Source organism: Chionomys nivalis, chromosome 7, assembly GCF_950005125.1.
Source record: "Chionomys nivalis chromosome 7, mChiNiv1.1, whole genome shotgun sequence".
Classification (NCBI taxonomy): Eukaryota; Metazoa; Chordata; class Mammalia; order Rodentia; family Cricetidae; genus Chionomys; species Chionomys nivalis.
The window spans coordinates 29,146,445-29,171,470 of record NC_080092.1 but is presented as its reverse complement, the minus strand read 5'-3'; the positions used below and the strand labels follow the sequence as shown (position 1 = coordinate 29,171,470).

At 44.3% G+C, this 25,026-nt stretch overlaps 1 protein-coding gene across 1 annotated transcript in view; it reads left to right on the top strand.

Annotated features, from left to right (window-relative positions):
- The window catches only part of LOC130878441 (hepatitis A virus cellular receptor 1 homolog), a 51,655-nt gene extending 27,270 nt beyond the window's left edge, over positions 1–24,385 (top strand). The window contains exons 6-9 of the mRNA XM_057776409.1: positions 18,053–18,102; positions 20,283–20,391; positions 21,833–21,869; positions 24,322–24,385. Coding sequence (XP_057632392.1) covers positions 18,053–18,102; positions 20,283–20,391; positions 21,833–21,869; positions 24,322–24,385 — 260 coding nt within the window. The remainder of the gene's footprint in view (positions 1–18,052; positions 18,103–20,282; positions 20,392–21,832; positions 21,870–24,321) is intronic.
- Positions 24,386–25,026: the final 641 nt, after the last annotated feature.

The following is a 25,026-nucleotide window of genomic DNA, read 5'->3' as shown; positions in this document are numbered from 1 at the left end:
GCCATCAATTTAGCTCTTGCCTGATGACACAGGTGCTCATTCATGACGGTCAGGAGATGAAAGATGAAACCAGGTACATGGGACCTGTTGTATTTACTTTAACCAAAATGATTTGGGCCCAAGCCAGGTACCTCAGCCCAGAGGGCAGCACTGATTGATCTGACCCAGGCTCTCTGATGGGCAAAAGGAAAGTCCACAACCATATGCATGGACCATCACTTGGTTTGCTTTTACTATCGGACATGTCCACAATATGATCTGTAGAGGAAGAGGGTTTCTCACCACTGGGAAAAGAATATTTCAAAATCTTGGCTCTCTGAGAAGCCATTTGGTTTCCCCTACAAATTGTTGCCCTTCACTGATAGGCTTCAGACCTGACTGCCCAGCAGACGGACCTAAGATCAGTGATATTTTGATGACATACTATGACCCTGAGCTGCCTGAGAGTCCGTGATAAAGGAAAACTGGACAGTTCAAACCCATAGATTGATGGAAGACACCAGAGGGAAAGATCTTTCTCCCAAAAACAATGGGCAGGACTGTTGGTAACTAACCTCCACCAGGCCCTTCATTTGGAGTGGGGGGAGTCCACAAAACTTTCAAAGTTGCTCAGACCAAGATATGGTATACCTAGACTGGACAACCTGATGCAGGCTGTCTTGGACAGATGCCAGGTTTGTGCTCAAGTGAATCCAAAACAGAGAGTCCTTACTCAGGAAGGGGTCAGAAAGAAAGACCAATACTCCAGTGGACTCTGGGAAAATTGATTTCACCGAGATCTAGCCTGATGGGCTAAAAAAGTACTTACTGTAATGGATTAGGTAAAAATGCTGCAGGTTCCTGAGTGGCTGCAGTGGGCAGTGGGCCATGAGACCATGTGCAGGTCCCCGAGAGGGAGGGGCAGGCAGCGGGCTGAAGGTCCTGATAGCAGCCAGTCCCAGGCAGGGACGGTGCAGTTCTCCAAGTGGCTGCAGTGGGCCATGAGGGGCAGCAAGTCTCACGAGGAGAGACAGATGGATGGGCACACCAAGAGACCATGCAGGTCTCCGAAGGCAGCTGGTCCCAGGCAGGGAGCCATGCGGTGGGCAAGAGACAGAGACATGGATAGGTATGCCATGAAGAGTGAGGTTGGATATTTATTTAGTGGATTATGAAAGGGAAGGGGAGAAGGGAGAAGAGCAGAGATAGGGAGAGAGAGAGAGAGAGAGAGAGAGAGAGAGAGAGAGAGAGAGAGAGAGAAACAGAAGGGTGAAAGGGAGAAGTAGGGAGAGACAGACACTGCCTCTTAGAGAGGGAGATGGAAAAGAGAAAGGACTCAGCTGGAAGCTGAAGATCAGCTTGCCTCTGAGGGTAAGGGGGTGGGGGGGTGAGCGTGGCTTGTCTCTTAAAGGAACAGAGCAGACCATTACACTTACTTGTTTTTAAATACAGTTTTTCAGGGTGGTTGAAAGGATTCCTCACTTGGACTGAAACTGCTCAAGCTTAAAAAGCTCCTCCAGGAACTGGTTCCCCTATTTTAGCCTCCTTCTGACAATGAGGTTCAACAATGGTCTGGCTTTCAAAGCCAAAATGTCTGAAATAATAGCTAAGACTTAAACATAGATTAAAGACTTTATTGTGCATATAGACCTCAGAGTTCTAGTCAGGTCAAAAGAATAAACAAGACACACACACACATGCACACACGCACACACACAACACCAACTCTAACAAAGCTCTCATTAGAGTCCTACAAAAGATGGATAGGCCTCTTTGCTTTGCATTGGACCACTCCACCAGGCAGGGAGGGATTTACCACCTATGAGACTGTGTTGGAAAGACCTCTCCTGCTGCTTCCCAGACTCTCTGACCAGTGGAACTGTCTAACCATCCCTTTGTCCCTCCAATCACTCTAGTCCTCCACACAGGCTGTTCATTAGAATACCCCAGAGACCCATCTGATCTCCAAATCCTCCACCAATTTCCCCTTGTTCCAGTCCAGTGATAGTGTCAGGGTCAAGCAGGTAGCAAAAAGGGAAACAAGACCAATGTGGAAAAAACTCTATATGGTGGGCTGGAGAGATGACTCAGTGGTTAAGAGCATTGCCTGCTCTTCCAAAGGTCCTGAGTTCAATTCCCAGCAACCACATGGTGGCTCACAACTATCTGTAATGAGGTCTGGTGCCCTCTTCTGGCCTGCAGACATACACACAGACAGAATATTGTATGCATACCTCTACATGGTGACTCTCTCTACTCTTGTGGCTCTGAGTTGGTCCTTAGAACCAACAATACATCATTCAAACCGGAGTTTTGAAAAGACTCATTTACTAAAACCAGTGGGGAACATAACAGGGCCCCAAACCTTACTAGGCCCTGAGACCTTAGCACAACTGATTCCATGATGGAAGTGCCATTCAGGCTGTAAATCTCAGAACTTAGACAATAACACCTGCCAAAACTAAAACAGAGGTGATAAGAAAAAGAAGGCAGCTCCGCTGGTGCAAGAAATCCAATTAGGTCGACCTGGCATGCGGGGATTTGGAGTCCAGAGCAATGCAATTCCCAGGCCAGGGGCTGGGAGCTATGCTCCCAATTTAACAAAAGGCCTAATCCATCACAACATGCACAGTTCTGGGAAAGTCTCTAAGTGTTGTGACCTTGTTTTTCAGCTTCTGTAGTTCCACTTCTGGCTAACTGTTCTTGTTTACTGAAGTGTGCCAAACCAGGACATGGTTTTTGTGCTTACAGGCTCACTCTGAGAGAGGCTCTGTGGTACACTGGGATCCTGAACACCCCGTGTACTCACAGACCAGCTAATCAAGAGTTTCTATTGGCTTAAACCCATGTTCAAGCAGTCTTCTCTGGTGAACACACCACAACACTGTATTGCACAACTACCCAACTCTGGAAACCTTGTTGTCGGGCAGTGGTGGTGAGTTTGAGGCCAGCCCGGTCTACAAGAGCTAATTCCAGGACAGGCTCCAAAGCTACAGAGAAACCCTGTGTCAAAAACAAACAAAACAAAGCAAAAAACCAACACTGGAAGCCTGCATAGGCCAGTTCATAGACCTGAAAGTGGCATTAAGGCATAGAGAAGCTCACCTTTGGAAGTTGCATCCTATCTCCCTCACCTCTGCAAGCAGAGACTCACGTCTGCCTTCATTTGCTGAGACTCTTCCACTGTTAACATGGGCTGTAGTAAACATGTGTTAGGACGATGGTAGCTGAATGGCAGACCAGTGAGTACAAGGAGTCAGCTTTCACTTCTGCCTCTGCACCGGGACCCTCTCTGGGCTCTATCTGTATTCTATGCCTCTTCTGCCTTTCCCTTTATTCCTCTGCAAATTTTGTCCAGGTATTTAAGTTCCCTTTATTCAGGAACCATCTTAGAGTCAGCATAATCTCCAGGCCTGGAGTCTGAATTCAGGTGAGGACCTTTGCTGAGGCTGTTGAGACATTCCAGCAAATATTTGGTTCTTGTTTTTTGTGTTTATTTGTTTTGGAAACAGGATCTCTCTATATAGACCAGGCTAGTCTGAAACTCACAAGATCAGCCTGCTTCTGCTTCCTAAGTTCTATTTTTTTTTGTCACTTTGGTGCCTGTCCTGGAACTAGCTCTTGTAGACCGGGCTGGCCTCAAACTCACGGAGATCCGCCTGCCTCTGCCTCCCAAGTGCTGGGATTAAAGGTGTGCACCACATTAGCCACTCTGAGGGCTATTTTAAGTATTTAAACCAGTAAATAGGTGCTATCGGTGAAAGACTATAGAACCAATGAGAAACAGTTTTCAAACAAAATACTTGAAGGTGTGGCCAAGAGATAAGAATGGAATTCTGGGAGAGACTTGTCTATCCATTGGCAGCACTGGAAGCCTTCAGCAGTAGCAGAGGACTAGAAGGAGAGACTGTTACAAGAAGCTGTGGCTCTCCTACCTAACTAGTAAGTACAGTCTTCTGCAGACTCATGCTGGAGAGGAGTTTCTGTACCACATGGGATGCTGTGGGATTGTGTGGAGGACATTAGGACAAGGGGAGGCAAATCTCTAGACATTAAGGCAACTTTTATTTTTTGATTATATTTTACATACCAACCACAGTTCCCCCTCCCTCCCATCCTCCTGTTCACCCCCCCCCCCCCATCACAGACATACCTTCCTTCCACCCAATCCCCCATTCACTCCTCAGAAAGGGGAGTCTACAAAGTCTGGTTTTTTTTTTTTTTTTTTTTTTTTGGTTTTTCGAGACAGGGTTTCTCTGTGGCTATGGAGCCTGTCCTGGAACTAGCTCTGTAGACCAGGCTGGTCTCGAACTCACAGAGATCCGCCTACCTCTGCCTCCCAAGTGCTGGGATTAAAGGCGTGCGTCACCACCGCCCGGCTACAAAGTCTGTTAAAGCCCTTCTTAAGCCAAGTTAACATGAAAATTAAGAAGAAAGCTGTAGAAAACAGTTTGGTACACCTGGTGTCTGTGAGTACTGTGTAATATTGTATATAACGTGGAAATGAGACAGGGAAGTTAGGGCAGAGATACAGTTGCAGTGCTGTCCTTACTTTTGAGTCTTGCAAAGTAAAAATGTTTGTAGGAAATAATTTGTTTGGAGGATAAAGGGGAAGCCTCACAAAAGCTGCTGGGAGTTGGAGCTCTGTGTTAGGTTGGGAGCTCGGCAAGGCCAGAAGCAAAGTTTGCTTTAGTTGGAGCGCTGGAGAGGGGAACGGTGTGACCAGTGCAGGCTGGAGGGCAGCTTTGGGAGTTTGGTGTTTATTTTTTCTTTTTAAATTTTTAGTGATTTGTTTTTATTTAATGTGCATTGATATTTTGTCTGTCTGTATGTGTGTGGGAGGGTGTCAGGTCCCCTGGAATTGGAGCTATCCACAGTTGTCAACTGCCATGTGGGTGCTGGGAATTGAGCCGGAGTTCTCTGGAACAGCTGCCAGTGCTCTTAACCACTGAACCACCTCTGCAGCTCCTGAATTTCATTTTCCAATGACTGGGAAGTCACTGAGTTCTGTAACTGTTAGGAGAGATATTCAGAGAAAAGCTTGAGAAGATTTTAAAATGTATTTATTTATGTTGAGAAGCAGTGCACGCCTTCCACAGAATGCAACTTCCTGTAGTTGTAGAACTTCGTCCCCTCAGGCTGTCTGGCTGTTGGAACTGGTATTTCCCCTCACATTCCAGGTGTAGAGGTGTGGTGGTGGTACAGGCTGACCTTGAATTTACAGAGACCTGGCTGCCTCTGTCCCGGAGTGCTGGGCCACTACCAGCTGGAGAGAGAGGGTCTCTCATAATTCAGGCTTTCTTTAGAATTGAAGCAGCAAGGCCAATGACCTTGACCTTCCAAGCCTCCTTTTCCCAGCTGCTGATAATATACCTCCAGGCTTAGTTCCTCGGATGAAATGATAAAAATCAGGGCTTCCTGCTTGCTGGGGAAGTTGTCTACCATCTGGACTGTTCCCCCAGCTCCTATAATTTTTATTTTATTGTTAAAAAAAAAAACCCTAATCACACCATGTTGGCAAATCCTAGCCCTTGAGTCTCCCAAACTCATTTTCCCACTTTTGATTTTGAGACAAGGTCTTACAAAGTTACCCAGGGAGCCTACATAAGCCTTAACCTCATGTTCTTCCTCCCTCAGCCTCCTAGAAAGTGGAGTTTCAGGTCTGCATTTCCTGGCCAAGAGTGGATCGTAACAGTCCCAGAAATGGAAGCCAGGAGTCAGTGTTTATACAAAGCACAGAGGGAGAACTGGGTGTGTTGAGTTACACCTATAATCCCAGCATTCTGAGGAGGAGGGTTTCTATTAGTGAGAGACCAACCTGAGAGAGAACAAGCTCCAGGTTCAGAAAGACCCTACAAAAATAACTAAATAAATGAAAAGGCCAACCAGCCTACCAACCAGCCTCACTGGTGGCTCATGAGTAGGAGGCTACAGCAAGGCAAAGAGATTTCTGGTCATAAGATGTTGCATTTATTGGCTTCCCAGCCTCAGAGGGGGTGAAGCTAGCTAAAGTCAACCCAGCCTGCCTTTCAAGTTTTATCTAAAAGTAGATTGTTAGAAGCTGAATTTAGAGCTGGGTGGTGGCGGTGCATGCCTTTAATCCCAGCATTTGGGAGGCAGAGGCAGGCAGATCTCTGAGTTTGAGGTCCTGCCTGGTCTACAAGAGCTAGTTCCAGGACAAGTTCTAAAGCTACAAAGAAACCCTGTCTCAAAAAAAACAAAACAAAACAAGAAAAAAGAAGAAGAAGCTGAACTTAGAACTTAGTAGCTAATGGCAATTCAAAGATCTAAGGCACCTTGGACAACTTTGACTCTGACCTTAGCATTCTTTCTCCCTCCAGCATCAGGACCCCCTCCCACTAGTACATTTTTGCTGTTAGAGGGCTGGTCTTTGTTTAAAAGTTCTACCAAGAGAACACACTCTTGCCTCTGCCTCCAGTTTTCTCTGTTTGCTGCCTTATTTATGTCATGACCAGAAGTGAGGTTGCTGGCTGTATGTGAGGAAGGACCAGGAAAGAAGAGGGTGTTGGGGAGAACAGGGTCCCAGACAGAGAGGCCTTTATGGTTCACAGTCGAATGCAGACCTGCCTGGGTACAGCGTGCTGAGGGCCACAGCAACCAGAGCATCTTCTCCTTGTCCTCCAGGTCAGCACCATGATGCAGCCTCAAGTCTTCATTTCTGGCCTCATACTTCTTCTCTCAGGTAAGTGAGTGGATGAGCTGGGGGATGCTGAGGAGGCTAGAGGTGTTAGAACCGATAACAAACATTTGAGGTTTTTTGATCATGGGTTATGCAGTGAGCAGAGAACCAGGTTAAATTGTAGCTCCAGTGAACTTGCTTAACCTGTATGAATTTCAAAACTTATGGCTAGATAAACCTGATCCCCAAGAACATGCCAGGCAAACAGGTGAGAATACATACATTCATGTGATGGACACGTAGGGATGAGTGCACGTGCATGCATGTGATGATGGGGAAGTAAGGATGATTGCATGTCCATGCATGTGATGGGGAAGTCAAGGTGAGTGTACATGCACACATATTACAGTCAGAGGTTAATAAAATATTTAAAGCAGAGCTTTCCATGCATGATGACTGCTCAAAGTCAGCCTTCATGCCATTTCTTTCTGCATTTTTTTCTTTCTAAAACCATTTTCAGTTATTTAACTTAAAAACATTCTAATTCAAAGTGTTGTATTTAAAGGGAGAAAAAAGGAACAACAAACATAATTGTCTTTGAGGCAGGCTCTAAGTTAATCCAGGCTGGCCTCAGACTCTGTAGTTTGCTGAGGATCACCTCAAACGTTTGCTTCTCTTGCCTCTACCGCCAAAGAGCTGAGGTCACTGGTGAGAAATAAAAGATTTCTATGACTTAATTAAAATAGTATGAATTTCATTTGTGATCCTAAAAGGTGTTTTATTGTACTATCTTCAGATGTGTTCCGTTTGTTTACACTGTGGAACATTTGTTTAATGTTGCCAAGATGTATTTCATTCCTTTATGCTGCATTTGCTTAACTCTGTGAAGCTGTGACTCTTTGTCTGTCTAAAACACCTGATTGGTCTAATAAAGAGCTGAACCGCCTATTAATAGATAGGCAGATGAAAGAATAAGCGGAGCTAGCAGGCAGAGAGAATAAATAGAAGGAGAAAAAGAGAGGAGCGAGAGAACAAGGAGCGGAGGACGCTAGGGGCCAGACACCCAGCCGCACAGCCAGGCACAAAGTAAGAGCGAAAGTAAGACATACAGAAGTAAGAAAAGGAAAAAGCTCAGAGGCAAAAGGTAGGTGGGATCATTTAAGCTAAGGAAAGCTGGCTAGAAATAAGCCAAGCAAAGCCTGGGCATTTATAAGTATAGTAAGACTCCATGTGATTTATTTGCTAGCTCAGTGGTAGGCCCCTAAAGAGCAAAACAGCCAAAAGCCTAAGAAAACAACCAATAACAGTATATGGCAAAATCAAGTAATGAGTGTCCTAGCAAGAAATAAAGTCATTTTATAGAACAAGGAAGGTGCTTTCTAAATCATACCCCAAATTCACAGCCTAGATCTGCATACAGGTGAGTAGTTAGGGAAAACCACAGCCCATTGTTCTGTGTTTTTGTTTGTTTATTGGTTTGTCTCCAGTGCTAGGATCCACCATAGGGAACAGCATGGGTTAGCCAAGCCCTGTATCATTGAGCTCCACCCTCAGCCCTCAGAGTTGCTTTAAAGGCCACTGTGGAAGCTATTGGTATTGGGAATTCTATTCCATCATCACCAAAAGAATTATATTTAATTATTTCATTTTTTTTAAATTGCATCATTAATTTATTGGTTGCATACTTCTTGACTATGTGGTCTGACTTGGCAAGTAGGTTTTGCTCAAGTTCTGGAATGCCACAAACTTTTAAGAAGGGACCTCTACTGTGTGTGTGTGTGTGTGTGTGTGTGTGTGTGTGTGTGTGTGTGTGTGAAGGTCTAATTATAAAGTTCAGAATAAGCCTCAGCCCCTCCTGGTGGTTTTCTCAAACCCTTTCTGCCAATTGATTTTGAAGTTGCTAAATTTCTGCCTTGAAGTCAACAGTGCTTTTCTAGAGCCCTGGCTCTGCTGTTTGAGAAGTGGGGAAGAGTTCGTGATTTTGTTGTCACAGCCCTGTGGGGGAGGAGGGGAGATGGTTTGAGACAGAGTCTCCAAAACCTAAGCCTGTCTTGAACTCATTAGTGAGCTGGCCTTGAATTCCTCATCTTCCTCCCTCTACCTCCTGAGTTCTGGGACTACTAGTGAGTTCTGGGTATACACGTGAGTTCTGGGTATACAAGAGTTGCCATGGGCCCAACTTCTAAAATAAAGTTTTAGATGTTTAATGATGAAACATTTGAGCTGGTCTCCATGTCATATGCTAAGTACCCTGCACTCAGGAGGCAGAAGTGGGAGGATTGTGATTTTTCAGCCAGCATGAGGCATAGATCAAGACCCTGTCTCCAAAAGAAATATACACACTGAAGAAGAAAAGAGAAGAAAAAAAGAGAGTGAATATCATTCCAAAGATAGGCTGTTTTGCTCACTGATGTATCCACTAAGTGATCACACTGAGGAAGAATATGCTAACAGGAAAATATTCACAGTGTTCAAATTCAAGCAGTAAAACTGGATATTTAATTATAGGATTGGGGAGGTAGAGGCAGCAGAGCTCTGGGAGTTTGAAGTCAGCCCCGTTTATGTAGCAAGTTCCAGGTCAGCCAAGGATACAAACTGAGATCCTGGTTAAGAAAACCAAAGGATAACAACAACAAACCTTATGGTATCATTCCCTCCAACCCCAACACACACACACATACACACATGAACACCAATGATAAAGAACGGTTGTAGACAGAAGTTCCTGTTCTACCTGGTCCTAGAGGCTTATATTAATTATAAACTGGTTGGCCTATTAACTCAGGCTTATTATTAACTAGCTCTTACAACTTAAATTAACCCATAATTCTTGTCTATGTTTAGCCATGTGGCTTGGTACCTTTTCTCAGTGCAGCATCCTTATCTTGTTTCCTCTGAATCTGACTGATGACTTCATCTCTGCCTTTCCTCTTCCCAGAATTCTCTTAATCTGGTTTCCCCGCCTATACTTCCTGCCTGGCTATTGGCCAATCAGCATTTTATTAAACCAATATGAGTGACAAATCTTTATAGTGTATAAGAGTGTTGTCCCAGAACAAAGGGCTGGAGCTGTAGTTCAGTGAGCTAGCACTTGTCTCAGTTTCATAACACCCTAAATTAAGTTCCACTAGAGTAACACCCCAAAATTTTTCTGAAAAGGAATAAAATCAAAATTTTAGGAAAATGTTGGGTACTAATTCTCCATTTCTCCCCCACTTTTTTGCATTCCAGGTACTGTGGGTTCTTCCTTAGTAGTGAGGGGGGTCGCAGGTGACCCTGTCACACTGCCGTGTAATTATTCAATGTATCTCGAAATCACTACCACATGTTGGGGCCTCGGGGAGTGTCAGTCTTTTTATTGTGCCAGGACACTTATCTGGACCAATGGACACCACGTCACCTATCAGAGGAGCAGCCGATACCAGCTAAAGGGGAATATTTCAGAAGGAAACGTGTCCTTGACAATAGAAAATGCTGTTCAGAGTGACAGTGGTCCCTATTGTTGTACAGTGGAAATCCCTGGATCTTTTAGTTATGTGACCTATTCATTGGAAGTTAAACCAGGTAAGCTTTCATGGTTTCCTTTATTTCTTGCAAGTGAACTAAGTCCTCTGTTTGCTAATATTGTCTGTTTTCCTCTAAGGACAAAGAGAATTCTAAGCCTGCCTTGGGCTTTAAAAATAGGTCTCATATTATACCACACAATTTGTTGCTTGAACAATGGAAATGTCCTGATAGCAGAGTGTTCCCTCCAGTATCTGTTCATGGTCACTAGGCAGTATAATAGCATGAGCAACAGTGGTTAGTCCAGAAAGGACGCAGACACACAATTCTGTCCAATGAGCTTTGTTAGAATGAGGAGGCCTCAAGGGTGAGATCAGACGTCCAGCTGGGAAGGAGAGCATTAGACAGAAACCATACAATCTGTGAGGTCCATCCCTTGATGGGGTATGAAGAGGCTTCCAGGGAAGGACAGCCTTCTCTTTACAACCTGGAGAAGAGCTTCATTAAGAGCAGGAGTGTGGGAGGGAGATGGAGATAAGGAGGACTAGAGATAGCTACCATTACTGGAATGGCAGGGCAGACAAAGCATCCTCCTCACAGAGCAGCTTGCAAAATAATCCTCTCAGCATTCCCCCTGAGGAGTCTCAGGCTGGTCCCCAGAGCAAGGGGAAAGTCTGACTTGTTATAATCTTTTAGTGGTACAGGTCCTAGGTGCTAGGTCTCAGGGTGAAGGCTAACTAAGGTGTTTACTAACATATCAAAGCAGACACTGGCTGCCATTTTCTCAGTAAGGCCAGTACCTGGTGCACCCCATCCCTTCTCTCAGTTCTCCAGCCCAGGGACTCAGCTGGGCTCCCCTTCCCCCAGCTGCTCTTCCCTGTATAACCCAGCCATTTTGGTTATACAGGCCCTTTTGTGATCTTGAGCTCTTGGCCACCACTCTTGGCTCCTGGCTTCCCCTCTCCTCACCTGACCAGTTCAGTTAGCTGGTCATGTTCACTCCGGAACCTTCTGGGTGCCTCTGTTTTCTCCCTCATATCTACGATAAACCATCTCCTCCACCATAGGTAGATAGTCATGTCTTCCTTTTCTTTCATTTTTCATTCAGGAGGGAAGTTTTCTGTCATGTGATTTGGTTTACCATAGCATAAGTGACATAGTACGGGGCTTCCGATCTTGGTTAGGTCCTCTGTCTCTGAAGTGCTGGGATTAGAGTGTTCCACCACCACCAGGCTTTACATTCTCCTTCTTGAGTTACATATCCTTGTATTTCCTTGCATTGACTAGAAGAGTAGGTTTGTGAGGACTTCCTGGCTTCTGGTGAAGTTTCTAATATCTGCTTACCAAGGGCTTATACAGCCAATAGAAATCAATACTGATCTCTCTATATATTTTTAAAATAAGGATATTAATTCTATAGTCTTCCAACTTATAGACTTTGTTATTTATCCATTCATTTTATGCTTAATTTTATTTTTAAAACTGCATTTATTGTTATGCATCTATTGTGGACGATACATGTCTGGTGGGTTTGCATGCCATGGTGAATTTTTTTTTTGTTTGTTTGTTTTTTTGTTTTTCGAGACAGGGTTTCTCTGTGGCTTTGGAGCCTGTCCTGGAACTACTCTGTAGACCAGGCTGGTCTCGAACTCAAAGAGATCTGCCTGCCTCTGCCTCCCGAGTATTGGGATTAAAGGCATGCGCCACCATCGCCCGGCTCCATGGTAAATTTGTCAGAGAAAAAAGTTGCAGGGTCAGTGCTCTCTTTATATCCTTATGTGACATTCTAGGGATACAAACCAGATGGCGATGATTGCAAGTCAAGTGCCTCAACCCATTGAGCCATTATTCTGGCTCTGTTCACTGATTGATTTATTGATTTTGAGACTCGATCGTGCTTTGCAAGTCAGGCTGATCTGGATCTCCTTGTCCATACCTTAGCCTCACCAGTGTTGAGATTAAAGAAAGGTGTCACCATACCTTGTTAGGGTGAGGTCCATTCTGATGAAGCAAGGAGCTACCTTGCAAATCTATGGCTGGGAGGCTACTTAGGAAAGCCAGAAGAAGCTGACCAGAGAGTGTGTGCAAAGAAAAATGTACAGAGACAACTGGGGGAGGAGACAATAAGTTTCCGTGTGCCCATCCCAGGTGTGAAATCGCACTATTTACCTGACTGAAGTTGAATGACTCTGGACTCCAAGGGGAATCACTCACATGAAAATAGCTTCACACACAGACACACACACACACACACACACACACACAAAGATAAATCACTAAAGAAAGATCTCACTAGGGAATTTGTAGAAATTTGTCTAGCCTGTCTGAAGCCTTGGCTTCTGTCCCCAGAACTGCAAACTCAATAACCAAGTAAGGGCTGAGGTTTAGCTTGGAAAGGCACTGGTTTAGCAAACATTCCTGCCTAAAACCCTGAGATTAGATTCCCAGCACCAGAAGGGGGATAGGCATAGCATCATAGCATGAAATTACTAATTTCAGTTCATTAATTCAAGGTTTTATGAAGCTAAGAAATTCATAACAGAACAGTGCTTACAAAAACACTGTGACCACTCGGTGAGTCCATAAGTGAGCCAGCAACTCTGCCTCACCCTTTAACAACTCAGTCTACATTTTCTCTTGGTTTAAACACCCAGAGCTCCATCTCTAGCTATCCTGGGACCCTCATGGCTCCTTTGGACTTCCCATCTACCTGGTAGAATAACACCCCAGAGCAAGAACAGCAAAACTCCTGAGCTGTTGTTTCCTTCCTAGTTGGTCTCACAGTGATCTTCTGACTAGATTGTTCTCATGCTTGCTGTTCTCTCCTGCAGAGATTTCTACTCTCCGGGGAAGGTTTGCATTATGCTCATGCCTATGCCCGCACATTAGACTATATTAGCAAACTAACCAGACCACTCGCTGGTGTGTATAGTTTTATCGCAGCACAGCCACACCAACTCCTTGCTGTGTTGTCAAAGTGACTTTCAAACCGAAGGGCATAGTGCTTGCTCCTGAACACCTGTTTTCTAGTTCCTGAGCCCAAGACACTTCACTATCTGGCTCTTTATAGGAAATGGACGGAGGGTCAGTGAGCTGGCTCAGTGGGGAACCATGCCCAGTGCTAAGCTTGGTGACCTGAGTTCAAAACATGGTGGAAGGAGAGAACAGACTCTGCAGTTATTCCCTGACATCCACATTTGTGACGTCTCACCAACACACAAATAAATGAATAAATACATGTGTTGAATTTAAGGGGGATGCTCCACTTCCATCTCCCTACACTAGGAACACTACAGTTTTTTTCTTCATTTCAAGGTAAACACACACTGGATTGTGTTGGGATTTGTGTGGGATGTGTGTGCTAAGATGCAGGGCTGTATGCTGTATTCTCTCAGGACTGACTGAAGAGAACATTCTGGACCTGGGAACTGTGGTTGAAAATAGTCACCACTGAGAGAAGTCCCAGTCCCCCATGCCTTCTCAGTGTCACAGAGATGCCGAGAGATCAGAGGACCTGACATCTGTCATTTATAAAGTGTGTCCTTAGGAATATGAGCTCTGTTCTCATCTCCGTGCTGTCAGTGCAGGTGCCTCCTGTGGGTGAGCCATCTCCACTGTCCATCCCTGTCTTACTTGGCCAAAGACAAAGGAGAGGAACATCTCTAGACAGCTTCTCACTGGTCTTACAGTTAAGCTCTTCTGTCTTCTTGCTGGAATGATCCTTGTTTCATCTTGATTTTCAAATCCAGAAATTCCCACAAGATCCACAACCACAGAAAAACCCACAACTACAGGGAGACCCACAACTATTGGGAGACCCACGATTACAGAGAGACCCACGACTACAGGGAGACCCACGACTACAGGGAGACCCACGACTACAGAAAGACCCACAACTACAGAGAGACCCACGACTCTGTCAACAGGACCCACACGTGCACCAGCATCACCCAGAGTCTCCACCTCTACTCCTACAACACCAGCGCACACGCAGACTCACACACCAGGTAAATCCCAACGTGGTTCAGGACCCAGAGTCCTTCTTATAAGCATCTGTAGGACACACAGACACTGAGTCAAGACAGAAGTATAATAGAGGAGAAGAGTCCTTAGCTGTGTCCCAACAACAGCTTCACAAATGCTCTAATTCCAGTCTTAAGTTGCATTCACCCTCTGGCGTGTAAGAGCTTGAACATGAAGGACGCCATCTCTCTATATCAGATAGATATATTGTCTATATTCCTCTATTCCCTGGGACTCACTCTAGCCAGACTGAGGCCCATCATTGATCTAGGAGAGCTGATGGTGATGGTAGGAATCTGGCCCAGTTGGACACGACTTTCTGATGAAAATCTAAGGACTGACTGAGAACAAGGGTCAAGTTAGGGAGACCCTCGCCCCTTTTATCCATTTTGAAATTGGGCCTCCAACTGAGGTCATAGTTCAGGGAAGTTGACATTTAGCATTTCCTGATCACCAGCAAGCATGCTACATGCTTTATGTTGCAGTATTTAATTCTCAGACACATGTGTCCTATATAGCTGTGATCTGTCCCTCTTTTATAGTGACAGCAACTGGCAGAGTCAGAAAGTTCATGGTGGAAGTTATGGAGACAGAAAGTGGCTCAGACTCTGTCCCTGTTCACTTGAGTTGGAAGCTGGTCCTTCTGACTCCATGGTCAGAACTCCACAGTCATGAGCATCCTATGTGCAACATAGAAGTTTTGAGAAAACCCCTTTGTTTCAGGCAGCTGAAGAACTGTGAGGATCTCTCAAGTTTGGCGGAACTTTTCAAGACTTAGTTTCTGCCTGCATCAGGGGATGTTCTCATGGGCTGAGTCTGGAGAACATGGATAGGTTATTGATTTCAGTGAAAACTGAGATAGAAGGGAAGTGTTTGTTCATGAATCCATAAGGGCAGGAGAGCTTGTCTTAGTCACTCAGTCAATCAACAAACCGAGAGAGAGAGAGAGAGAGAGAGAGAGAGAGAGAGAGAGGAAAATTCCACAGCACAAGGCAGGCTGTAGTGTGGGAACCATCACCCGTGTGATACTACTACCTTGAGAAGGTCTTAGTGATGAAATGGTCCGTCTAGTCCATGCTGTCAAGTGAGCACATCTTCTTGAAAGAAGTGTGAAGAATCTGGGACTTGACTAAGGCCTCAGTGAAGAGGGGTGAGAAACGTCCAGGCCCTTCCTAGAAGGTGAAATGACCCTTGACTTGATAAACCATAATCTTAACTGATGGTCTAATTCTCCAAGTGTTAATATCAGCTATGCTTCAGAGGAGTTCAGGGGTCCAGAATGGAAAGTGTGGAGCAATCCTGAAGATCAATAAAGTTGTCTAGAATATTAGAACCCACATCTCACTTGCTCAGGATAGTGGGACCATGACAGGCAGTGCCCATCTTTAGGTACGTTTCTCAGAGGAATCAGTAGATGCGGAAATGAGTAGGAAGGAGCCATTCCTGCTATGGAGGCTGACGGAGGCACTGGGAGAGGTGATGAAAAGTTTTGTTTCTGTTTTCCTTGGTGATATCCAAACTCCAAAGCTGAAATAGTTCTTGCATTGTCCTCATTCCAGAACCCACTACATCTTACCCACGTCAGACTACAGCTGAGGTGACAGAAACTGCATCCTACACCCCTGCAGGTAACTATGTCCCTCTGCCTGATCCCCTGGAAGGTCCACATCTTGGTAAAGCTGGTGCTGGAGAGCACACAGTGTCTGCAGCAATGCAGATCTGACATTGTAAGTGGTGGCAGGGACAGAGGCACAGCTCCATTCCACCCCGATGGCACCCTCCAGACGTCCCTTTCCATGAGCACCTCCATTCAGGACAAGCTAGGCTGGGTGACTTCTTTGAAGGAAAGAATGTCAGGGACAGTTAACATGATCAAGTGTTGAAGGTTTATCAATATTTAACTCAGATCCTAAGCACAGGGGTCCTTAGGAAAGGAATAGGGCTCACTGGAGCACACATATGGACTTCTCCATGAAGAGCACTTAGGTGTCTTTGCATTGAGTGTACATGTGATTTTGTTGGCTCTTAAGATGGATCTCTGGAGGTTTCTAAAAAGTTCTCCATCCCCTTCCTGCTGTCACTTTTGAAACATGCTTTGAGATGTAATTTACAGAAGACATATCTGACTAGTTTTCTTCTGCAAACAGTGTTGTGATGTAGATTTCAGAAGGACGTTTGTCTATGTACAGGAATGGGAGAAAAGGGCTCTAAATGCCAGCTTCTACATCATTACTCCTGGAAGATCTTTCTTTTTTATTTTATTTTTTATTCATTTATTTATTTATTTTTAATTAAAAATTTCCACCTCCTCCCATTTCCCTCCCCCCACCCCCTCCCCCTCCCTCTCCAGTCCAAAGAGCAGTCAGGGTTCCCTGCCCTGTGGGAAGTCCAAGGTCCTCCCCTCTCCATCCAGGTCTAGGAAGGTGAGCATCCAAACAGACTAGGCTCCCACAAAGCCAATACATGCAGTAGAATCAAAACCCAGTGCCATTGTCCTTGGCTTCTCAGTCAGCACTCATTGTCTGCCACATTCAGAGAGTCCAGTTTGATCACATGCTCCATCAGTCCCAGTCCAGCTGGCCTTGGTGAGCGCCCATTAGATCAGCCCCACTGACTCAGTGGGTAGGTGCACCCCTCGTGGTCCTGACTTCCTTGCTCATGTTCTCCCTCCTTCTGCTCCTCATTTGGACCTTGGGAGCTCAGTCCAGTGCTCCAATGTCTGTCTCTGTCTCTAGCTTCAACCATCGCCAGATGAAGGGTTTATGGCGATATGCAAGATATTCATCAGTATGACTATAGGATAGGGTCATTTCAGGCTCCCTCTCCTCAGCTGCCCAAGGATCTAGCTGGGGACATCTCCATGGACACCTGGGAACACCTCTAGAGTCAAGTCTCTTGCCAACCCTAAAATGGCTCCCTAAATCAAGATATATACTTTCCTGCTCCCATATCCACCCTTCCTCCATCCCAACCGTCCCATTCCCCCAAGCTCTCCCCATCCTCCCCTTCTCACTTTTTTCTCCCCATCTCCCTTTCCCCCACTCCATCCCCACCCCCAAGTTTCCAATTTTTGCCTGGCAATCTTGTCTCCTTCCAATATCCAGGAAGGTAACTATATGTTTTTCTTTGGGTTCACCTTTTTATTTAGCTTCTCTAGGATCACGAATTATAGGCTCAATGTCCTTTATTTATGGCTAGAATCCACTTATGAGTGAGTACATACCATATTCATCTTTCTTAAGTGCCTTAAGTTCCAAGCAGAGCCTAGACCATAGATGTTGCCTAAACGTAGTCATTGCCTTTGGCTCCTTGGAAGAGCTCTCAGAATGAGCAAAATGTAAGCACGGTAATGTGAAAAGGAGGAAATCTATGGATCATCCAACTTTATTCATGCTGGGCAATGGAAGCTTTAGTAGTAGCTGGGGACTCCCATAGGTCTGTAGTGTTTCCACTCCTTGTGTGGGCACTGTGTGTACATCGCCAGCTGAGATGTCTGTCATTTCCTGAAATTAGAAATATGAAGTCATCTGTCTGCTGCTTTATCTGTAAAATGCAGTGAGAGGTTCTTTGTCAGGACGTCACAACCCTTATATCACACGCACACACACACACACACACACACGCACACACATATGTCTGATATCAGTGGGAAGAGGATTCTATGTTTCATTCATGGACGCATAAAAACAATGAAAAAAATAAATTCCTTGTTATAAATTAGACATTTCAAATATACTTCAAATTTCTAAATTTTCAAAACTTGTTCTTCAGTGAATCTCCTGCTATATAACTTCCATCCCTTATATGGCATAAGTCATATTAGTCTTGCAGGTTATTATTTACAAATGTAGTAAAAGAAACATCTAATTTCTTGTATTTATAATTTATTTTCCTTTTTTTGAGCAGATTGGAATAACACTGTGACATCCTCAGACGACTCTTGGAATAATTACACTGTAAGCAGATTCCTCCTCTATTTATTAGCTATGTTCGTTCATGTACCTTGTAGGAAACAATTTGCATTTGAATTTTATGTCTGTAAAATTAGTTCATAGATATTTGCATCAAAAAAGAAGAAGAGAAGAAAAGGAGTCACTTAGTGGTAGCTTCCTTAGTCTTAGAACTAAGGAAATTAGAACAAGATATCAGAAGTTGGAGATGAGCCTGCATGCACCATTAGGTTTCTTGGACTACATGGTGAGACCCTGTCTCAAAAACTGTAGATAAATAAATTAATAAATATATGAAAGTAAAGAAACTAAGAGTTTGACACTTACAAAAGATGTTTGAAATCTAGATGTTCATTTAGGGTCCTCTAATATTGCTTTTCTACCCAATGACCATTCCCTCTGGAGTCCACTGGTGATATTTTTTCCACACACATAACTCCAGATAAAGTCTTAATGTCCCAAACATTCTCACTTTTGCATAATTTTTCCCCCTAGATTTTCTCAATAGTAAGCTTGAGAAAAAAAATCTAAGAAACTGCGGTTGCAGGATTCTTGTCAGAATTCAGTTTTTACAAATAGGAGAGGTAAATAATAGCTGAATAGTAATTTTTCTCTTTTGGCTCCAGGAAGAAACAAGGTTATTTTTAGTTTGTGTAAGAAGTACAGGAGAAATAGTGGTTGAAATAAGAAAAAAAATCCCAATAGGGATTATGAAGATTATTTGACTGTTGGAAGTAGCAGAGCCCCTTTTAGCATGTACAAGTCACTGGGTTTGAGAGCTTCCAAAAAATGACTCAACCACAATAAACCCTCAAGACAAGGTGGGGATATTAATATAGGGCCAAATGGCCTAATGCTTTTATGCCTATTGACAGAACATGCAAGGAAAGGCTGGGTATAAGTTTCTTTTGCTTGTTTTATTGAGAAGGGTCTCATGCAGTCCAGTTGTCTTTGAACTAGCTGCATAACTAGGGATGACCCTGAACTCCTAACACTGCCTCTGTCTTCAAGAAATTGTAGGTATGAAACCCACCATAATGAACCCCCCATCTATGAGAATTGTAAGGAAGGCTTTCCTGTCCCGCTAGCCCCCTGGGCCAGTTTCTTTCATACTTGGTCCCCGAAGCCCCTTATGAAATAATTATGGAGAGGCTCAATATCAATTATAATTGTTTGACCAATGGCTCAAGCTACTTAGTGGCTAGATCTACCTGTGAATTAGCCCATTTCTATTAATCTGTGCATCACCACGTGGTTGTGGGATCCTGGTAATGCCCTGGTACGTTGCTTCTTTGGCAGTTACATGACATCTCTTTTACTCCACCTTCCTTTTCTATGCATCTACTTTTGGATTTCCCCACCTACTTATATTCTGCCTGGCCATTGGCCTAAACAGCTTTATTCATCAACCAATAAAAGCAATGCATATTTCAGCATACAGAAGGACAAGGACAATCCACATCAAGACATCATCTCCTTTCACACCTCAGACTGGCCTAGAATTCATAATCTTCCTGCCTCAGCCTACTGAGTACTGAGATTACAGACCTGTGTCACGTGCCTAGCTTGACACTACAAATATAATGACTAAATTAACATTAGTACTCACTGGTCTGGCAGTTATGAAAAGAATCTGTATATACTAGTTAAATATCACCTGCTCAGTATGTATCCTATTTGTGTGTACATGACCATGCTGAGCATTTGGTATCAGATGTTTATAAAGATATGGAATCTTGAGTTGCATTTACTAGACAAGTAGGGTCTATGATGAAGGACCAGACCAGGGGCTGAGCACACAGAGAGCAAGTTAACTTAGAGGTGGGCTACTCTTTTCCTACAGACTAGGAAAGCAGACATAATCACATATATCATGTCTGAACCCACGTTAAGCATGAGGTTAGAATTTTGACTGAGGCATCTACTGTGTAATCACCTCGAGCAACATAGACCACGTTTCCATCATCACCAAAGACACTGATTTCACACTGTCTCAGAGTTCCACTGCCCATTACCACCTCAGATCCTTGGGTTTTCCTGCGTATTCCAGACTAGTCACAGGCCAGTAAAGATGAAGTTCTAGGACCTAGCATCTAGGTTAAGGTCAAGCATGTGCTTTCTGCTCCTCTCACTTGATGTCACTTGTTTATTTATTGCTATTGTTATTTCATTTATTGTTTCCTTAGGAATCAATCCCTTCAGGGATGGCACATAACATGACGAAGGATTTCTATATCGGCATCTCCACCGCTGTCCTGCTGTTGCTGCTGCTTGTGAGCACCGTGGTTATCACCAGTAAGTCATTTCACAGCTGTCCCTGAGGAAGGAGAGCCAGGGCTCTCTGACTGCCTTTAAGCACCTGCACATGCCGTGGGGGCTTTGAGTTCACATGGCTTCCATATCCTCAGATCCAAGATACTCATGGTAAACCCTCTACTCCCCAAGGGATATGTTAGCACTCAGAAAACTCTGTGGGTGATTTCTGGTTCATGGTGAGTGCTCTGCTCAGTTACCTTGAACCATTGCTACTAAGACTCCAAAGATTCCTATTCTGTAAAACTTTATCTTGTATACTCCATACTGGTACAGACCTTACTGAGTAGCTGAGAATGGCCCCCAGCTCCAGATCCTCTGGCCTCCAACATCCCAGTGCTGGGCTCACAGGAATAGGCTGCAGTGCTTGGCAATACTCTTGTTCCTAACCTTTTCCTTTGTCTTTCAGTTGTTGCCATTAAAAGGAGACACTATATTCTCCATAAGAGAAATGAAACACAATGGCACAACAGATATTGGATAGGCTTGACATTCTTAGGTCACTATCAGACCATTGATGTGTTTCCTCCTGTCCTACCCTTCAGATCTCGCTTGTTTCCCATAATGATACTGTTGATGTTCTGGAATATACTTAGTAGAAGAGGCAGATGAGACATTGGTGGGAAGAAGCCCCCTGTCTAATGCTGGAGCAGACTCTTTGAAGGTGACACCCAGGCCTACATGGTTCTTCTTTCCATGAGTTGTGCAACTGTACACAGTGTTTCTCTCTGTGAAGTCTATTCCTTGTGTAAGAACGTCAGCCATGGACTTTACAAAACACTATACATGAGCCCATTATTGGCCTATCATGTGACTGGGCAGAAAACGGGGAATAAGGATATGCCTGTCTCTTAGCTGTGATTGGTACCATTCCTATAATCCCAGCACTTGGGAGACAGAAGTAGAAAAGTCTCTGAGTTTGAGGCCAACCTGGCCTGCAGAGCAAATTCAAGGATAGCCAAGGCTACTCGGAGAAACCCTGTCTTGAAAAACTATTATCCCAGTTTCCGAGTCTGACGTTAGTGTGGGCTGCACATGAGCTGGTGTTTAAAAGGAAGAATTACTTAGAAATTGAGTAGAATACCACAAGTGCCTTCCTTCCTTAGTCCAAAGTTGTTATTCTCCCCTCAAGGACTTGTTCCCCAGCAATACATTAGGCAGATTCGAGACTTTGTTTGTCTCAGTGAACAAAAGTTTACCACCCTCACTCTAGGACATTTGGCCACGTGGATGAACACACCAGACAGTGAATGGACAGAAGATTTTTCCTGTAGGGGACAGGAAGGAATTACAGAAAGTTACCTGGGGACGGTTTAATCAAAAATAGAGACAACATCCTTGATTAAGAGAAAGTGTCATGAGTGTTTCTGATGACGTGCAATTTTCTCTTTAACTTCTCCTACCTTTTCCCGCCCCAATTTAGGGTATATCCTTATGAAAAAGAAGTCGGGGTCTCTAAGGTAAGCTGGCATGGCTTGTGTGGATTCTTCTTGAACTAGCAATCTTGAGAATATCTCTATGCTCTATTTTGCTACTAAATCATTAATTGCTAATTGATTCATTGCTGGGTTGGTTGATTTGAGATAGAGTTCACTACATAGTCCAGACTGGCCTGGAACCTGCTACATAGCAAGGCCAGCCTGGAGCTTACAATCCTCCTGCCTCAGGCTCTTTCACTCTGGGATTACAGATGTGTTTCAAAATGCTTGTTCCCCATTCGTATATGTCAAAATAAGTCCTTTTTAGTCCCTTTTTTGTTATTCAGAGATACTTTCTGCATTCTGCATTTATGTATTTATGGTAGGACAGGAACAGAAGGCCCCTTGATGCTAATCTCTTTTCGGTGGACACTGAATTGTAAGCTTTGCTTCCTGGAGCTGGTACGGAAGGAGTTGCTTTGACCCACTCTTGTTTCCTTCAGTGTTTTCTTTCATTGAGCACCTAGTCTATAAAAATCCGAAGACGTATATCATATAAGCTAGTAGAAAGGTCATTTTAGGTGCTCTAAGGGAAGTGTGCTGGGGGTGACAGGGCTAGCTGTTCGAGGACGGTCAAGGGAGCAGAAGATTAGTGGAAGATCATTTCCGAGGCTGCCAGGGGAGTAAAGGAACTGTGTATGGCCTGGGTCTCCACACTTCTTACCAGTCCCCTTCACTCACGACACTGGTGTCCGCCTTGCAGGCTCCTCAATTAACCGTACTTGGGGAGCTCTGTTAGTCTCTCCAGTTTAAGACCACTGTACCTCCCATGCTACATGGTTATAACCATCTAATCTTCTTAATTTCTCAAAAGAATTGGTTGTACACAGGGCCATTTCTTTCGGCCAAAACCCATGTCCTTCAGGCTGTCTTCCATAGACTTGCCTGTGTCTATGTTAAACAAGAGAACTGAACCATAGACTGAGTCTATTAGAAATGCCTGATTAAGTGTTAGCTCTTATTAGGTGTCAGCCTCCATCTCCCTCAGTGCTGGGTTACAGGCATGCAGGAGATGTTCTTCCTGTTACCTGGGGCAGGATCTGAACTCTTGTCCTGTTTGTACAGGAAGCATCCGTAACTGCTGATCAATTCTTCAGTCCCCAAAGCTACTTTTTAATCACATTTAATCTAAAACAAACAAACAAACAAAATTGGAGAAAACACAACTTATAGGGAAGAGGGGAGAAGTTGGGTAAGGGGGCACACACTACTATCTCAACACTCAATCAGCTACCACAGGAGGACTGTAAGTTTAAGTAGAGCCCAGACTTCTAGCAACATTCTGTCTGAAAAATAAGTAAATAACGCCAGGTGCGGTGGCTCACACCTTTAATTCCAACTCAGCAGGCAGAGGCAGGTGGGCTCTAATAGCTCCGGCCAGGTGAGTCTATGTAGGGAGTTACAGGATAGCCAGGGAAACATGCTGAGACCCCGACTAAACCAAATGAATGAATGAGTGATTGAATAAAATATTAATAAAATAAATAAAAAGCTAGAAAAAAAGCCAAAAAACCAAAGTAACCACCACCTAACACATTCTGGGCATTTTCTCCTGACTTTTTCTGTCAGTTCCATCACACCGACTCACGAGAGTCCTGGCCTTATACTGTTTCCCTTCATGAGTGACTGTCCAGGCGGAGTGGAGCTTGCTCTCTCTTGTTCTGTGTGAGCACAGGTGTTCGTTCCTATGTGGCCGACTGGAGACGCTCATTTTGGTTCTACATTTCAGTGGTAGAAATGATCACAAATGACAAAACCCCACTGTCAAAGCATCACCCCTGAGTTAGTCTGTTTTCTTCTCTGGTTTGCTCCTCCATGAGTTCTAGAAGCTCAAATATCAGACCACTGTGCCCACCCTGATGATCATGGGTATAGAATGAGCTCTCCAAGTGAAGCCCCTCCCACAGCTGTCAGGATAGGCTAGCTGCAAAGACCTGCAGTGCTCTCCCCAAATTCCTTCCAGTGCAGTTCCTGCTGCTTGTGTGCACGCTGTGTCTACGCATGTGTGGCATACAGTAGTCTTGAAATTCTGCCCCAGATCAGCAGCTACAGCTGCTTTGTGACTTGACATGTTTTCTACTCCATGCTTATTATTAGAAGTTTAGATGCCATGCAAGTTTCAAAACTCAATAAAGAAAACTTTGTATCACTGTGAGCATGACGTTTATCTCTGTGGGGGGCGGGGGGGGGGCGATGTGTGGCACCTGTGAAGGTCAGAGGACAACACCGTGGAGGTGACTCTTTCTGCATTTTCTGTGAAACCCAGGGATCTCACTCAGGTCAGCAGGCTCTTCTAAGTCTTTCTAAAGCGTCACAGTGCAAAGTAAACACATGAAATATCCCGTTCCTAGCCCAGTTCCAAAATGTGCATCCTGATTAGATACCTAGGTTTGATGCCCTCTCTCTCTCTCTCTCTCTCTCTCTCTCTCTGCAGCTTGGTGGTATTTCATGTCTCGAAGATTGGAGCTTCGCAAAACACAGCAATTGTGTGGCCCTGAGGTGAAGACAACGTCTACATTGTTGAAGACAGTTCTTATTCCTACCGAATGAGTCCCAGTGACTGTCTGACCCTCTGAGGAGCCCTCTGCCTGAGACTGCAGAGACAGCAACCGGATTTGACAGCGCAAACAACCTTTCCAGCTGCAGGGCTTTGTTCTGTGTCGGTTCATCCAGCAGTGGTGGGGAGGGTGACCCTCTGCTGTTTATACTCAAACTCACGGTTCACATCATCCTAATTCTTATATCAACACTGCCTCAGTCTCTCACTCACTCCAGAGTGTTCTCACAAATGAACATTTTAGAATTTTGAGTTTCCTTTAGTCATTATAGTCATTGGTAGTACAGGAAATACTCCTGCCTTGATTATTAAAACCATTAAGAGAGGAATAGGATTGAAAGATTTAAAAAAAAAAGAGAGAGTGTGGGTGGGAGGGGTATACTAAATTTAGAAATATTTCATGTTCATGCTGTATCTCTCATTGTAATTTGAAATGTCACTTCCCCTATTCTTCTCAAGGGGTAAAATCATGGGAACATGCAGGTTTAAATTTCCCTCATAAATAAATAGTAGAAGGAGATCTAATATTACCATTAGAGTTGGTTATGCTTTTTCATAGCTCTGGAAATAAGATACATTTAT